Below are 17,652 nucleotides of genomic sequence, written 5' to 3' on the forward strand. Positions count from 1 at the left end.
ATTGACTTAAATGACATGAAACATATAAGAGAACCAGGATTATACCTGTGTCAGTGTTATTTTAATATAACTGAAATCATCCAGAAATTGCCCTATTTACCTATGTTCTTGATCACTGATGTTTGTGCGGGGACTGTTACTTAAGCAGAAATATATAAAATATATGTTTCTTTCAAACTATTAATCAAGTGGCCCCACATTTTAAGAAACTGCTACTGATCTAAAAGTGAAAGTAACTTGCATTTTACTACAGGATTGTCTTCAATTTACTGTGGCATCAGGATTCTGGAATGACATTTACTAGTGCGTTTTGCTCAAATGCCATCTGAGAACCAAGTCAATGAGAGATCTCTGTCATTTCCACCACTATCTCATTTATTTAAAGCAGGTTTGGTGTTGAAACCATGCAAAAGTATGGATTTGACTGAAAAATCATAAGCTGACCCGGCTTTATTCAAAACTGGGGTCAGTGTCCTTCAAAAGTATTGTCATTCTTAGTGAACCTTTCTATGAATCTGCACTAAAGTTTGAGTTTGAAATGAATCTTCAAATCTTGTGATTTGGGTCTTTATTGTGCACACTGCTCAGTGTGGTTCTAACCACTCAGGAAATAAAGGAAGTGTGATATTTGATTAGACTAACGGCCAGCCTATTCCAGTATGGAATAGAAAAGGCCATTGCTGAGAAGCTAAATATATTCTTTGCATCAGTCTTCAGTGCAGAGGATGTGTGGGAGATTCCCACACCTGAGCCATGATTTTTAGGTGACAAATCTGAGGAACTGCCCTAGTCTGACAGGTCAATAGAGGAGGCTTTGAAACAAAACAATAAAACTAAACAATAATAAGTTAACAGGACCAGATAGTATTCACCCAAGTGTTCTGAAGGAACTCAAATATGAAATTGCAGTATTGTGGTATGTAACCTCTTGCTTAAATCAGACTCTGTACCAGATGACTGGAGGATAGTTGACATGACACCAGTTTAAAAAAGAGGCAATCCTGGCAATTACAGAACATTGTGAATCATTAAGAAAATATAATGCCACTATATAAATCCATGGTACAGCCACACCTTGCATACTGTGAGCTGTTCTGGTTGCCTCATCTCAAAAAAGATATATTAGAACTGGAGGAAGTACAGAGAAGGGCAAAAGGATTGGGGTATGGAACAGCTTCCATATGAGAAGAGATGAAAAAGACTGGAAAGTTATCTCTTTTCTAAACAGAACAAAGGGTGGGGATATGATAGAGGTCTACAGAATCATGAATGGTGTAGAAGAGGTGAATAAAGAAGTGTTATTTACCCCTTCACATAACAGAAGTACGAGGGGTCACCTAATTAAATTAATAGGCAGCAGATTTAAAATATAAGGAAATATTTCTTCACACAACGCCCAGTAAACCTGTGGAACTCCTTGCCAGGGGATGTTGTGGAGGTCAAAAGTATAACTGAGTTAAAAAAAATTAGATACATTCATGGAGGATAGGTCTATCAATGGCTATTAGCCAAGATGGCTAAACCTCTGACTGTCAGATGCTGGGACTAGACAACAGGGAATGGATCACTTGGTAATTGCCTGTTCCGTTCATTTCCTCTGAAGCATCTAGCATTGGCCATTGTCAGAAGACAGGATACTGGGCTGGATGGACCATTGGTCTGACTTAGTATGGCCATTTTTATATTCTTATCCTGTCATCTACAGTGGCCAGGGCCATATATTACAGAAGAAGGTGCAAAAACAGATCAATCAGTAGGTTGTTAAGGGATAACCTGCCACCAGGAAGAAATTTTCTCCTAGCTCCTAATAGTTATCGCTTGATGCAATGCATTCTAGTCATATTATAAATGACAGGACACAGGTATGCATACCTAGAATAAATTCTCTTCTCTGTAACCTGAGGCTATCAATACCATAAGCCAAACATTAACACCACAAAAAACCTAATCAACTCCCTGCCCCCACCCAAAAAAGGGTAATTAAGTAACTTTACTTAATTACATTAAAAATAGGTTCCAGTGGGCACTGCTACGTAGAGCTTGAGTCCAGATTCCTAACTAGTGAAGAGAAAAAGGAGATGTTCTGTACCATAAACTGGAATTCTTCAAAGTCTCCATTTCCTAATCTGGAACCTGTCAGTGACATGGCCTGTTAATATGTCAGTATCCTTGTTTGAATCATTTGTTGTCTTATCCAAATAGTGTAAAGTTTTAAGAGCTACAGAATAACTTATTTGATAGCATCCTCATTGGGAAATTTGCTTTCAGGGGAAATCTGGAGATTAACCTTTGTGAAATGATACAAAAACAAAAAAACCCATTGGTCCAGACTGCTACAGAGAGTTTGCAGAAACCTGATTTATTAGAAGGGGAAAATGTCCCTGGCTTTCAAGCCACTAAATGTGAGTTACGTGTTTATCCTAAAAATTTTAAATACTTGCCTTTGCCTATCTGGTCCAGTCTTTTCAACATCTATCCCTTTCTGCTTTTATTAATATTGGCCCATTTTCTAGTGACAAGAACACATACCAGGCACTGTTATCTTTTTGTAACTTGATTAATTAATGAACTGAACAGAACCCATTACGAAGTGTGTATTCATATTTGCTAACAAAGTTTAATTAATGAGACATCAAACGGTTATGCTCAATTGCTTTTTATTAATCAAAGATTAGACATCTAGGATTAATCAGCACAAAAACAGAAAGGCAAAATCTCTAGTCACCCTTCCTGGGAATCCAGGTTGTAGCATTTCTTAGGTCTAACTTGGTAATCATTTCATAGGTTTTTATTCATTATGTATTTACTTCATTCTATAATTTGCAGTGAGCTATACTCTTATCACCACCAATCACCATCAGATGTCACTCTTGAGGTCAATCATCTATATAGTTACATATTCCATTATCTCCCAATACACTCCAAATTTCCAAAGTACAAAAGGTCACAACAAAGACTATACTAGATTGCAAGTAACATTTTTCAACCAATCAAGAAATTTTGCTTTTTGCGGTTGGTTACATTTTATATATTGCCCAATCACATGTTAATGTCATATTGAGGTTATATACTTATAAAGTGAATCATGTTCCTTTGCAGATTTCCATTATATATGCCCTTTCATGTGGTTCCCATTATAATTTCATTTGCCAATCACAAGCACTGTTTTCTACTTTAAAAATAGGCTATGAAAGTTTGTCATGAACTTAGATAGATATTGCTTATAAAGCAATAATATATATATTAGTAATTCTGTATTGTCTCTCTTTTAGCATTACTTTGCAGCAACACTTTTTTGGGAACTTGGCCAATAAACTAACAGTCAAATATGCAGTACCTTTTTGGTTCACTTGAGGGATGGTGAGAGCTCTAGGCTCATAGGAAATCAGTACCCATTAACTATCATCATTTAGAGGTGCCAATACATAAAAATCTTTGAGGCAGGAACTCTTTCTGTGTGCATGGACAGTACCTAGCACATTGTGGAGTCTACCAAATACGTATAAATAAGAACTGGAATGCCATAATTTCAGCACAATCTGACAGGATCTTGCAATTATGAAATTCAACATCATTTTAGCCTGCTAAATAAACAGTTCTACATTCTACAAGAGAAATGGTTCAAGACATGAAAGATTAATACTGCAGAAATTCACTGAATTAATGTTGTAACTTTCATAGGTTTTTATTTTAATTTTTGAATTTATCATACAAGAAATATCATGGAGAGACATAAATAGAAATGTTCAAAAAGTATGGTTCTCAGCCTTTTCAAAACCATGATCTGATGTTAAAATGGAAAGAAATTTCAGGATTCCTCTCCCATCTACACATAAAGACAGGGAGAAGGGGCATGACTAGAGCTCAGCAAACTTTGTTGGACTAACAGCTTATTCACTAAAAAATGCAGATTCAGGTCAACTAACATGAATATATTGAAGAGCTCCAGCCCTGTCACGGGGTTTACTGCTCACCATTTTGTTATTTGTAAGCACCACTCTTGAATGGCCTTGGGAATCTGAGCTCCACACAGAATGGTGCACAAGTGTAATGCTGTTATGCTGGTGCAAGAGACAAGACATGCAACTTGACCACCAACAAAACAGAGACTGACTATACAAATTGCTGTAAAGAGTACAATGGAAAAGAAAAATTAACTTCTCTCAGTTGTAGTCATCTTGTCATTTGTAGATCTAGCAGGCACACCATTTTCAGACAGAAAAATTATTTGCAAGTTGGCCATATACTTTTAATGCTCTTCATAACTGTGCATTAAGAGGTCCTTGTAGATAAAAAGTGCAAACACCACATTGAAGAGTTTATGGTGCCTTTCATTTCTTCAAAAATTTACAGTCCAAGTTGGATTTGGTAGTCTGACAGGCATAAGACCCTCTCTCAGAGTAGAGAAAATTCTCCTCTCGCAATCTGTTTGGCACAGTCTCTATAATTTTGTTACACTGTTATGGCAGTGAGAAAAATGACGAGGCACTTGGAATTGGGGGAGGGAAACTTTAACAGTCCACATGCTGCAGCTGTATTTATCTTTTAAGAGCTCCATTAAGTACACAATTCTTGGGGTTTTCCACTTTAAAAAACTGATTACACTTAAAAATCAGCAGATTCAGAGGTGGGGGGAAATCAGACAGTCTTCAGAAGCCTTTTGAAACATTTTCATTCCACATCAAGCCGAGTAGAAGACCAAAAGCCTACGTAAATGCGGTCTCCTCTGGGCCACAATCTGATAGTAAATAGAAGATAAGAATTCACTTCACACAGATGCTCTGGCCTGATCTCCACAAGAAAAATCCATAGTTAAGCCAACCTAAATTCCTGTGTAGACAGTGCTAGGTCAACAGAAGAATTCTTCCATCAACCTAGCTACTGCCCCTCATGGAGGTGGATTTCTTGCACCAATGGGAGAATCCCTCCCATTGGCATAGGTAGCATCTACACTGAAGCACTACAGGTGTGCCTCTGTAGCATTTTAAGCATAGACAAGACCTCAGTTTTCAGGCCTGGAAAAGTCTCAGGACCAAAGTGAATCCTACATGACTGTAAATGGTGAATTGGGATTGATGGCCTTAATAAACAGTGTTGGAAAAGTACCTTATCTTGTGCTTTGAGATAAAATATTTACTATCTGCTAAAGGGTGTAGGGACAGCATACCCTCTTGGATTGTTGTAGAGTGGAATGTGGAAGATGAGAGAACACATCAACAAGAGCTCTGCAAGTGCCCAGCTTGGCTATTGGCTGAGATCAGGCAAAAGCAGCTCTCTTCAGGTTGAGGATAAATCTCAAGAAACATGTAACACATGATTTATGGACAGGAGTCCCTTAATGTTACTCCCTAATGCATGAGTGACAAGTATTCTATTTCAGTGGCTTTCAACCTTTCCAGACTACTGTACCCCTTTCAGGAGCCTGATTTGTCTTGCATACCCCCAAGTTAACCTCACTTAAAAACTACTTGCTTACAAAATCAGACATAAAAATACAAAAGTGTCTCAGCACACTATTACTGCAAAATTGCTTATTTCCTCGTTTTTACCATGTAATTATAAAATAAAAGAATTGAGATATAAATATTGTTCTTACATTTCAGTGTATAGTATATATACTTGTTTATACTGCTCTATATACAAGGGATTGGCAACCTTTGGCACGCGGCTCGCCAGGGTAAGCACCCTGGTGGGTCAGGCCGGTTTGTTTACCTGCCGGGTTGGCAGGTTCAGCTGATCACAGCTCCCACTGGCCATTGTTTGCCATCCCAGGCCAATGGAGGCGGTGGAAAGTGGCGCAGGACAAGGGATGTGCTGGCCGCCGCTTCCCGTCGCCCCCATTGGCCTGGAGCGGCGAACCATGGCCAGTGGGAGCCGTGATCGGTCAAACCTGTGGAAGCAGCAGGTAAACAAACTGGCCTGCCCACCAGGGTGCTTACCCTGGCGAGCCACGTGCCAAAGGTTGCCGATCCTGGTATATAGAGCAGTATAAACAAGTCATTGTCTGTATGAAATTTTAGTTTATGCTGACTTTGCTAGTGCTTTTTATGTAGCCTGTTGTAAAACTAGACAAATATCTAGATGAGTTGATGTACCCTTGAAAGACCTCTGCCCACCGCCATGTACCCCTAGTTGAGAACCACTACTCTATTAGATGTGGGAGGAGACACTGCAAGGATATTTCAGTTCACCAGCTGTAATCAGAAGGAAGCTCAACATTAACATATACAGTTCAAGAGCCACAGATGTGGTTACTGAATAGAAATCTATGCTACAAAGTTTCAGTGATCCTTAAACTTTTGAGTGTGCTATTAATATTAATATAATGTATTCAATTATTAAGTATTGAACTTAAATTATCAACACTAAAATTATGGATACATTAACTATTGTGCAAAATACACAACTACTAAAATATCTTTTTTCTTTTTTGCTTCCAGGACTACACACTTACAATGTATTTCCAGCAGTCCTGGAGGGACAAAAGGCTGTCTTACTCTGGAATACCTTTGAACCTAACTTTGGACAATAGAGTAGCTGACCAGCTCTGGGTGCCGGACACATACTTCCAAAATGACAAGAAGTCATATGTTCACGGGGTTACAGTGAAAAATCGAATGATTCGACTACATCCTGATGGAACAGTCCTTTATGGCCTACGGTATGTAGTATTTTACTTTACATTTCATGTGTTTTTGGAATAATTGTACACAACACTGTAGCAGCCATACAGCATGACTTATCACCAACATATTTTCCTTTATTTTGGCTTATTCTGAAAGCTTTACTCAAATTCACTGGGGCTATAGGTTGAAGTAACTAAAATATCCACTTACAGCATAGGAACCATACTTAGCCTCCAGGTATTTTCCACAACACACCACCACTACCATTTATGTATTTAACTATGACTGATGTGAAAGCCTAATGCCTTCACATCTTTTGGCTCTTCTGAGCATGTTGGTGCTGCTACGGAGTCTAGCATTACTGTGTTACTCAAGCAATGAAGTAGTATAGACTGGAATGAGTTTTAGGGCTGAGTATTGCTTAGTAAGGGTGCAATGATCTAAAATCAAGAGAGAGAGGAAAAAGTACAAAAATTAGCTAATCCAAATATGCACTATTCCATGCTCTCCAGTGATGGAATTTTTCATGTGTGTTTGGCTTTATCATTTAACATGGCTGGTTCAGATTTCCTGACCCATTTGCTCATTCCCACCGGAACATGCTCTTAGTGAACTACAAGTCATCAGTATCTTGCAAGCACTGAGAGAGGAGGTAGGGAAAGGACATTTTGCCTTCACCAAGTCAAAAGAACTGGGTTTGGGAGATGTGGATAAGATCCACTCAAAAAAAAATCAGTAAGTAAGGAGGTATGAGAGTTGTTAAAGCATACAAGGATAGTTCATCCATCCTGTGGACATGTCACAGGACATTTTCAATTATTTGTAAATATTTTCTTGGAAACCTAGATGTATTTTAGGCATGAATTATTTACCATATAGCTTTTATTTTAACTTATAACCAGCAAGGTCCATAAGTGTTTTTATTAACATACTGCTCTATATCTACTTACATCTTCTATGCTTGTAGGCAGATTGGACCATATTCTGGCCCATTTTTACCCCCCACTCTCTGTTCCATCAGTATAAAGGTGCCACAGCTGGCTAGATCAGGATTCTCCTGGTGTAAAGTGGCACAGAGTTCATATACGTGCCCTGGCATTGGGGCATGGCTGGAGAATGGAGTTGTGCTGCTATAGGGATTCTGAGCTGCATAGGCAGCTTTGGAGAAGCCCTGTGGGCTGCTCTAAATTATGCCAGCAACTGTTTCAGGGCCCACAGCATCCCAGCTTCCATATGGCACAGAAGTGGCATTAAGCCACTACTGTCCTATTCCTCCTAGGCTATACCCTGAGTGAAAGGGTGTTCTTTTCTTATTTTAATGTGAGAGTTCATTAAAGAGTGTAGTGATTGGCTGGTTTCACTTATTATAGTTATTGGGGCATTTAGTGCACTGGAGGAGGTATACCACGTTATGATAGGCATGAGAAGGACCCACAGATCTTGAAAAGTGTGTTGTGGGGGGTATTGATCATCATAGCAGTGGAGATACATCTGCATTGGTTGTTAGGGCAGAGTCTGGTGCAGCTTTGAGTTGGTGTGTACTGGTCTGTGAAGCATTTGCTTCTGATGATGAGCTTGATGATGCTGGGGATTTGCTTAAACAGAACAGAAATATCTCCATGATGATCAGCACCTCCCACAACACACCTTTCACGATCCAGGGGTCCTACACATGCCTCCTACAACACACAGCAGACCTCATCCATTAAATGCCCCAGTATCAACTATCAGAGGGGTAGCTGTGTTAGTCTGGATCTGTAAAAGCAGCAAATAATCCTGTGGCATCTTGTAGACTAACAGACGTTTTGAAGCATGAGCTTTTGTGGGTGAATACCCACTTCGTCAGATGCATGTAGTGGAAATTTCCAGGGCCAGATATATATATGCAAGCAAGCTAGAGATAACAAGGTTTCTTCAATAAGGGAGGATAAGGCCCTGTTCCAGCAGTTGAGATGTGAAAACCAAGGGAGGAGAAACTGGTTTTGTAGTTGGCAAGCCATTCACAGTCTTTGTTTAATCCTGAGCTGATGGTGTCAAATTTGCAGATGAACTGAAGCTCAGCAGTTTCTCTTTCAAGTCTGGTCCTGAAGTTTTTTTGCTGCAGGACAGTCACCTTAAGGTCTGCTATAGTGTGGCCAGGGAGGTTGAAGTGTTCTCCTACAGGTTTTTGTATATTGCAATTCCTAATATCTGATTTGTGTCCATTTATCCTTTTCCGTACACACTGTCCAGTTTGGCAGATGTACATAGCAGAGGGGCATTGCTGGCACATGATGGCGTATATTATATTGGTGGACATGCAGGTGAATGAACCGGTGATGGTGTGGCTAATCTGGTTAGGTCCTGTGATGGCGTCGCTGGTGTAGATATGTGGGCAAAGTTGGCATTGAGGTTTGTTGCATGGATTGGTTCCTGAGCTACAGTTACTATGGTGCAGTGTGCAGTTACTGGTGAGACTATGTTTCAGGTTAGAAGGTTGTCTGTGAGCGAGGACTGGCCTGCCAAAGTGTGGAATCATTGTCCAGGATGGGTTGTAGATCCCTGATGATGCATTGGAGGCGTTTTAGCTGGGAACTGTATGTGATGGCCAGTTCAGTCCTGTTGGTTTCTTTCTTGGGTTTGTCTTGCAGTAGGAGGTTTCTGGGTACACGTCTGGCTCTGTTGATCTGTTTCCTTATTTCCTCGTGTGGGTATTGTAGTTTTGAGAATGCTTGGTGGAGATTTTGTAGGTGTTGGTCTCTGTCTGAGGGGTTAGAGCAGATGCGGTTGTACCTCAGTGCTTGGCTGTAGACAATGGATCGTGCCCGGGATGGAAGCTGGAGGCATGAAGGTAGGCATAGCGGTCGGTAGGTTTTCGGTATAGGGTGGTGTTAATGTGACCATCACTTATTTGCACCGTGGTGTCTAGGAAGTGGACCTCCCGTGTAGATTGGTCCAGGCTGAGGTTGATGGTGGGGTGGAAGCTGTTGAAATCGTGGTGGAATTTTTCCAGAGTCTCCTTCCCATGGGTCCAGATGATGAAGATGTCATCAATGTAGTGTAGGTAGAGAAGGGGCGTGAGTGGACGAGAGCTGAGGAAGCGTTGTTCCAGGTCGGTCATAAAAATATTGGCATATTGTGGGGCCATGCGGGTGCCCATAGCGGTGCCACTGATCTGGAGATATATATTGTCATAAAATTTGACATAGTTGTGTGTGAGGATAAAGGCACAGAGCTCAGCAGCCAGTTGTGCTGTGGCATCATCAGGGATACTGTTCCTGACAGCTTGTATTCCATCTGTGTGTGGGATGTTTGTGTAGAGAGCCTCTACAGCCATGGTGGCTAGGATGGTGTTTTCTGGAAGGTCACCAATGCATTGTAGTTTCCTCAGGAAATCAGTGGTGTCACGGAGATAGCTGGGAGTGCTGGTGGCATAAGGTCTGAGTAGAGCACCATCCACCAATGTAATATATGCCATCATATGCTAGCAATGCCCCTCTGCTATGTACATCTGCCAAACTGGACAGTGTGTACGGAAAAGGATAAATGGACACAAATCAGATATTAGGAATGGCAATATACAAAAACCTGTAGGAGAACACTTCAACCTCCCTGGCCACACTATAGCAGACCTTAAGGTGGCCGTCCTGCAGCAAAAAAACTTCAGGACCAGACTTGAAAGACAAACTGCTGAGCTTCAGTTCATCTGCAAATTTGACACCATCAGCTCAGGATTAAACAAAGACTGTGAATGGCTTGCCAACTACAAAACCAATTTCTCCTCCCTTGGTTTTCACTCCTCAACTGCTAGAACAGGGCCTCATCCTCCCTGATTGAAGTAACCTCGTTATCTCTAGCTTGCTTGCATATATATACCTGGCCCTGGAAATTTCCACTACATGCATCTGACGAAGTGGGTATTCACCCATGAAAGCTCATGCTCCAAAACGTCTGAGTATCAGCTATGTGGGTAAAATGAGAATCACCATTCTACCAAATGGACTCACAGAAAAGCGATAAAAGACAAGAACACCATATCAACTGTTGGTGAACACTTTTTATAAACCATCACTTCATATCTGACCTTAGTCCTCATCCTCAAAGGAAACCTGTATAATACCTTCAAAAGACTAGCCTGAGTGCTTTAATTCATAGCTCTGCTAGACACCAACAATCATGGACTTAATAAAGACACTGGATTTATGGCTCATTACAACAGTCTGTAACCCACTAACTCTCCTTTATCCTGTGTCCACTTAATCTTGAATGGTCTCTTGCAAGTTGTGTTAATTCCTTATATGTTCCACCTTTGTATTTAACTGCGACATTGTGTACCTGTCCCAGACTTGAAGAAGAGCTCTGGGTAAGCTAAAAAGTTTCTCTCTTTCACCAACAAAAAATGGTCCAATAAATTATATTTCCTCAACAGCTTGTCTCCAAATATTCTGGAACCAACACAGCCTACACCAACATTGCATGCAACAGATCAGTGAATGTATGTACAAAAAACTGTACATGGAAATGTAGTGCGTGCATATAGAGAAATAGTAACACACTGGTATCCTTTTACAAAGATAAAATGTTAATGTCTTACTTTTTCCATTTCCAAGAGACTGTATTATTTGATAATCATCATTCTTTAAATGTTAACACACTCAACAGCAGCTACAGATTCACTTCCCTATGATTATGTATATTTCTGTCCCCAGCACTGAACATATTACAACAAATGCTGGACATAAAGTATCAAACAGCATCTGTTCAGAGAAAAAAGCTGTTTTGATTGTTCTTTTATTCTTCATCTTATTAAAGTGTCTATATAAAAGTATCAGGCCTTGCTTATGCAAATAAACTGCACTGCTATATAAGGTGGAAGATGCAGCTCCTTTTGACAAGCCTGGATCTTTCACCTGTGAAGTTCTGAAGGAGGCCTTTCTCTCACAGATGGTACGTCTACACTACTGAATTATTCCGATTTTACATAAACCGGTTTTGTAAAACAGATTGTATAAAGTCGAGTGCACATGGCCACACTAAGCACATTAATACGATGATGTGCGTCCATGCTCCAAGGCTAGCGTCGATTTCTGGAGCATTGCACTGTGGGTAGCTATCCCGTAGCTATCCCATAGTTCCCGCAGTCTCCTCCGCCCCTTGGAATTCTGGGTTGAGAGCCCAGTGCCTGATGGGGCAAAAATCATTGTCGCAGGTGGTTCTGGGTACAGCCTCACCCCTCCCTTCATGAAAACAGCAGACAACCATTTTGCGCCTTTTTTCCTGGGTGAACTGTGCAAACACCATAGCACAGCAAGCATGGACCCTGCTCAGATCAATACCGCAATCGTGGACATTGTAAACACCTCGCACATTCTCATGCAGTCTATGCTGAAATGGGACCTGCAAAGCCAGGCGAGGAGGCGGCGGCGGCTACGGCAGCGCGGCGACGAGAGTGATGAGGACATGGACACAGAATTATGTTAAACCACGGGCCCCTGCGCTTTGGAGATCCTGCTGGTAATGGGACAGGTTCTAGCCATTGAACGCCGATTTTGGGCCCAGGAAACAAGCACAGACTGGTGGGACTGCATAGTTTTGCAGGTGTGGGATGATTCGCAGTGGCTGCGAAACTTTCGCATGCATAAAGGCACTTTCATGGAACTTTGTGACTTGCTTTCCCCTGCCCTGAAACGAAAGAATACCAAGATGAGAGCAGCCCTCACAGTGGAGAAGCGAGTGGCAATAGCCCTCTGGAAGCTTGCAACGCCAGACAGCTACCAGTCAGTCGGGAATCAATTTGGAGTGGGAAAATCTACTGTGGGGGCTGCTGTGATGCAAGTAGCCAAAGCAATCATTAAGCTGCTGCTACAAAAGGTTTTGACTCTGGGAAATGTGCAGTTCATAGTGGATGGCTTTGCTGCAATGGGATTCCCTAACTGTAGGGGGGCGATAGATGGAACCCATATCCCTATCTTGGCACCGGAGCACCAGGGCACCCAGTACATAAACCGCAAGGGATACTTTTCAATGGTGCTGCAAGCAATGGTGGATCACAAGGGACGTTTCACCAACATCCATGTGGGATGGCCAGGAAGGGTTCATAACGCTCGCGTCTACAGAAGCACTGCTCTGTTTAAACTGCTGCAGCAAGGGAATTACTTCCCAGACCAGAAAATAACAGTTGGGGATGTTGAAATGCCTATAGTTATCCTGGGTGACCCAGCCTACCCCTTGATGCCATGGCTCACAAAGCCATACACAGGCAGCCTGGACAGTGGTCAGGAGCTGTTCAACTACAGGCTGAGCAAGTGCAGGACGGTGGTAGCATGTGCATTTGGCCGTTTAAAGGCGCGCTGGAGCACATTACTGATTCACTCAGACCTCAGCCAAACCAATGTCCCCTTTGTTATTGCTGCTTGCTGTGTGCTCCACAATCTCTGTGAGAGTAAGGGGGAGACCTTTATGGCGGGGTGGGAGGCTGAGGCAAATCACCTGGCCGCTGATTATGCGCAGCCAGACACCAGGGCGATTAGAAGAGCACACCACGAAGCGGTGCGCATCAGAGAAGCTTTGAAAATGAGTTTCATCACAGGCCAGGGTACGGTGTGACTGCTGTGTTTGTTTCCCCTTCATGAACCCCCCCCCCTTTATTGACTCCTTCCCTGTGAGCAACCCACCCTCCCCCTTTGATTACAGCTTGCTTAAGGAAATAAAGTCACTATCATTTAAAAATCATGTATTCATTATTAAAAAGTAATTAGAAAAAGAGGCAGAGAACTGAAAAGTATCCCGGGTGTGGTTTGGTAGGAGGATAGGAGGGAAGGAAAAGGCCATTAAACACATTTCAATGTAATGACAGCCTTTAGGTTGGACTGTCCACGGGGGTGGAGTGGGCGAGTGCACGAAGCCTTCCCCCACGCATTCTTACACGTCTGGGTGAGCAAGATATGGAACATGGTGAGTGGTGAGGGTGGTTACACAGGGGCTGCAGCGGCACTCTGTTACCCCGCTGCTGTTCCTGAAGATCCACCAGACGTCGGAGGATATCAGTTTGATCACGCAGCAGCTCCAGCATTGCATCCCGCCACCGCTGATCTTCCTGCCTGCACCTCTGATCTTCCTGCTGCCACCTCTCATCTCGAGAGTCCCTCCTGTCCTCACGTTCGTCCCTCCTGTCCTCACGTTCACTGGCATCTTTCCTGTACTTTGCTACCACGTCCTTCCACTCATTCAGATGAGCTCTTTCATTGCAGGTTACCTTCCATGATTTCCGAGAACATTTCATCTCGCATCTTCTTTTTCCTCCGCCTTATCTGAGATAGCCTTCGGGATGGAGTAGGGAGGCTTGAAAAATGTGCAGCTGCATGAGGGAGGGAAAAAAGGGAGAGAAGATACATTTTACAGAACAATGGTTATACTCTTTCACAGTGAACAACACTATTCACCTTACACAGCACATGTGATTTCACTACAAGGTCGCATTTTGCATCTTAATATTGAGTGCCTGCAGCTCTGGTGTTACAGATCTCACAGACGCAGGTCCGGGCATCAGAATTCAGCTTGCATGTGGCCATGGTAAACCATTGTCTTTTGACTCTGCAGCCTTCATATACACAGTGCCCTCTGATGCTTCTTTCCTGTTAACATGCAGCAGCAGAAGCCAACCCCCCGCCATCCAATTCTCTAGGATGATTGCTTTACCCCTCCCCCCACCACATGGCTGGTATCATGGAAGATCACTGCTAATCACCCCCCTTCTCCTCCCCCCCCCCCCCACCGTGTGGCTGGTAGCTGGGAAGATTCCTGCTAGCCAAATGCAAAAAAGCTCAGTGCTATCTTTCCTCCCCTCCCCCCGCTTGGCTACATGCAAGGAAGGATTTCTTTTAAGCAACAGCCCAGCAGGAAAATGGCCATCTCTGTCCCCTTAATTAAATTCCTGAATTTCAACCAGGTTACCATGAATGATAACACTCTGCTGAGGATAACAGAGCGAGATAAAGAATGGATGTTTCTTGAATGCCAGCAATCACCGGGACCATACGCAGCTATGCTTTGTCATGCAATGATACCCGATTACTTGCTACATTCATGGCGTGGTAAAGTGTCCTACCATGGTGGACGGAACAAGGCTGCCTTGCCCAGAAACCTTCTGCAAAGGCTTTTGGAGTACCTCCAGGAGCGCTTCATGGAGATGTCCCTGGAGGATTTCCGCTCCATTCCCAGACATGTTAACAAACTTTTCCAGTAACTTTACTGGCCGCGAATGCATCCCAAGCCCTCATGGCAAATCAATCATTAAAAAACGCTTGCTTTTAAACCATGTTTTATATTTACAAAGGTACACTCACCAGAGGTCGCTTCCATGGCTTCACTGTCTGGGCTAGTGGCTTCAGAGGGCTGGGAGGGTAATTCCATCTGGGTCACAAAAAGCTCCTGTCTGTTGGGGCTAACGGAGTGCTGTGTGCTCGCTGCAAGGTCATCCTCCTCTTCCTCCTCATCTTCCCCCTCCGCAGAATCCTCAGCCATGGTTGAGATTACAACCCCCACCTCAGAATCCATGGACAGGGGGTGGGGTAGTGGTGGCACAGCCCCCTAAAATTGCATGCAGCTCAGCGTAGAAGCTGCATGTTTTCGGCCCTGACCCGGACCTTCCGTTTGCTGCTTTGGTTTTCTGGTAGGCTTGTCTGAGCTCCTTAACTTTCACTCTGCACTGCACTGAGTCCCTGGTGTGGCCTTTTTCCATCATAGCCTTGGAAATTTTTTCAAATATTTTTTCATTTCTTCTTTTGGAACGGAGTTCTGTTAGCACTGAATCCTCTCCCCATATAGCGATCAGATCCAGTATCTCCCGTGCGGTCCATGCTGGAGCTCTTTTTCAGTTCTCAGGAGACTGCATTGCTACCTGTGCTGATGAGCTCTGTGTGGTCACCTGTACTGATCAGAGCTCCACGCTGGCCAAACAGGAAATGAAATTCAAAAGTTCGCGGGGCTTTTCCTGTATACCTGGCTAGTGCATCCGAGTTCAGATTGCTGTCCAGAGCGGTCACAGTGGTGCACTGTGAGATACCGCCCGGAGGCCAATACCGTCAATTTGCGGCCACACTAACCATAATCCGATATGGTAATACCGATTTTAGCGCTACTCCTCTTGTCAGGGAAGAGTACAGAAACCGATATAAAGAGCCCTTTATATCGATATAAAGGGCCTCATAGTGTGGACGGGTGTGGCGTTAAATCGGTTTAATGCTGCTAAAAATCGGTTTAAATGCGTAGTGTAGACCAGGCCTGAAACACTCCTTTGGCACAGAGCCACAAAGAGGCTTCAGCTGGAGCTGCAGAGCTGACAGAAAACATCCTGCTGTTGACAATGTAAAAGCCAGGGACCACTATTGAAACCATAAGAATGTTCCAAGTGAAAGGCAACATGTAATCATCTTATTCTGAAGATGATTGTCAGGGGAGCGGTTCCTAGTGTGTTGAGTGGGGCAGGGAAAGGAGAGACACATGAAGCTTGAACATCAAAAAGACAAACTTAGAAGTGGAGACATATGGGAAGAACATAGTCACAAAAAAACACTTCTATATACTTTAACAAAAAAGTTTTCAAACACTGATTTTCAGGAGCTTTCTTTAAACTCACTAGAGGCCAGATTATTGGCTGCTGTAAACAGACTTTCATGACATTCCAATTTACACCATCCCAAGATCTTTAACAATGGAGGGCCAGATTTACTGAGGTATTTATGTGCCTAAAGATGAATATAGGGCCAGTTCAGGGACCAGTACTGTTCAATATTTTCATTAATGACTTGGATAAGGGAGTGGAGAATGTGCTTATAAAATTGGCAGATGATTCCAAGCTGGGAGGGACTTAAGGGGGGCGGGATTAGAGGGGGGCGGGATTAGAATTCAAAATGAGCTTGACAAATTAGAGAATTGGTCTGAAATCAACAAGATGAATTTCAATAAAAAGACAAGTGCAAAATACTTAATTTAGGAAGGAAAAATTCAAATGCACAACTACAAAATGGGAAATAACTGGCTAGGAGATAGTACTGCAGAAAAGGAACTGAGAGCTGTCCCACCTGGATGCTCTCATTCCAGTTCCTAACAGAAAAGTATCCACACTTCCCAAGACCACTAGCACAATTGGTCCCAGCTAGCACCATTGTTGGTAATTTCATTAGAAAGGCTAAGGACTGAATGGACATGGAAATCAAACAACTTTCTGACTCCCTGAAGCAGTCAGTCCAGGTCATCATGGAAGCAGGGCAATACAAGGATATTCATGATGTACCTGTTCTGTACATAGGGGACTTCAGGTTCCTGATCTGTCCATTGGCACCTTTCTTTTCAACTAAATTAATTTAAAAGCAAATTCTTAAGAGCTTTAAAAGCATCTTACATGATAAAGATTATCAATGGGGGTAGGAGAAGAAAGGGGCTGAGCAGAAAAACACTCTGTCCTAATGTCTGAAGAGAAGTAAGGAAGAAAAATTAACCCACAGGCTTTTTTTTTTTAAACTTTTTGAGAGATGTTCAGATACTTCAGTGATAAGTGTCATAATAAAGACCTGGATGGATTACAGTACATTAAGAAGGAGCAGTACTTGGACCTGAATGGTTTTCAAATCCTAATAAAATAGATTTTGGTGCTCTCTCAACATAAAGAATAACATGATCTAGCTCTTTAATTTTAGATTTGCATATTTAAGACTTTTTATAATAATAATTTGTACAGTTTCCAAGAGAGAGGGGACTTTGCCAGGAAGAGAGTTGGCTACTTGTGACAAATTTTGCCCATAGTTGTGGAAATAATGGCAAGAGAATATAGTGAAAAGAATAATTCAGTCAACCTAAAAAAAAAAAAAAAAAAAGACAAGGCACAATGTATCTTGGATCCATTTGGTACATTTTTTAAAAATGTGGATAAGATAGGATTGACAAGCAGCACAAATTGCTTCACAGTCCAAAAAAGGGATCAGTTTCATAACATCTTAACAATGGCTTAATCTGTGCAAAATAAAATCTCAAATATCACGTTGGTTCT

At 42.3% G+C, this 17,652-nt stretch overlaps 1 protein-coding gene across 3 annotated transcripts in view; it reads left to right on the forward strand.

The window, feature by feature from the left end:
- Positions 1–17,652, forward strand: part of GABRB1 (gamma-aminobutyric acid type A receptor beta1 subunit) — a 273,995-nt gene that overhangs the window by 169,002 nt on the left and 87,341 nt on the right. For all 3 annotated transcript variants that reach the window (XR_004000482.1, XM_030563170.1, XM_030563169.1), the window contains one exon: positions 6,441–6,661. Coding sequence is in view for 2 of the 3 variants with exons in the window: in XM_030563170.1 (XP_030419030.1) it covers positions 6,441–6,661 (221 nt within the window). In the remaining variant the exon portion in view is untranslated. The remainder of the gene's footprint in view (positions 1–6,440; positions 6,662–17,652) is intronic.

This window comes from Gopherus evgoodei, chromosome 5, assembly GCF_007399415.2.
Source record: "Gopherus evgoodei ecotype Sinaloan lineage chromosome 5, rGopEvg1_v1.p, whole genome shotgun sequence".
NCBI classification, from domain to species: domain Eukaryota; kingdom Metazoa; phylum Chordata; order Testudines; family Testudinidae; genus Gopherus; species Gopherus evgoodei.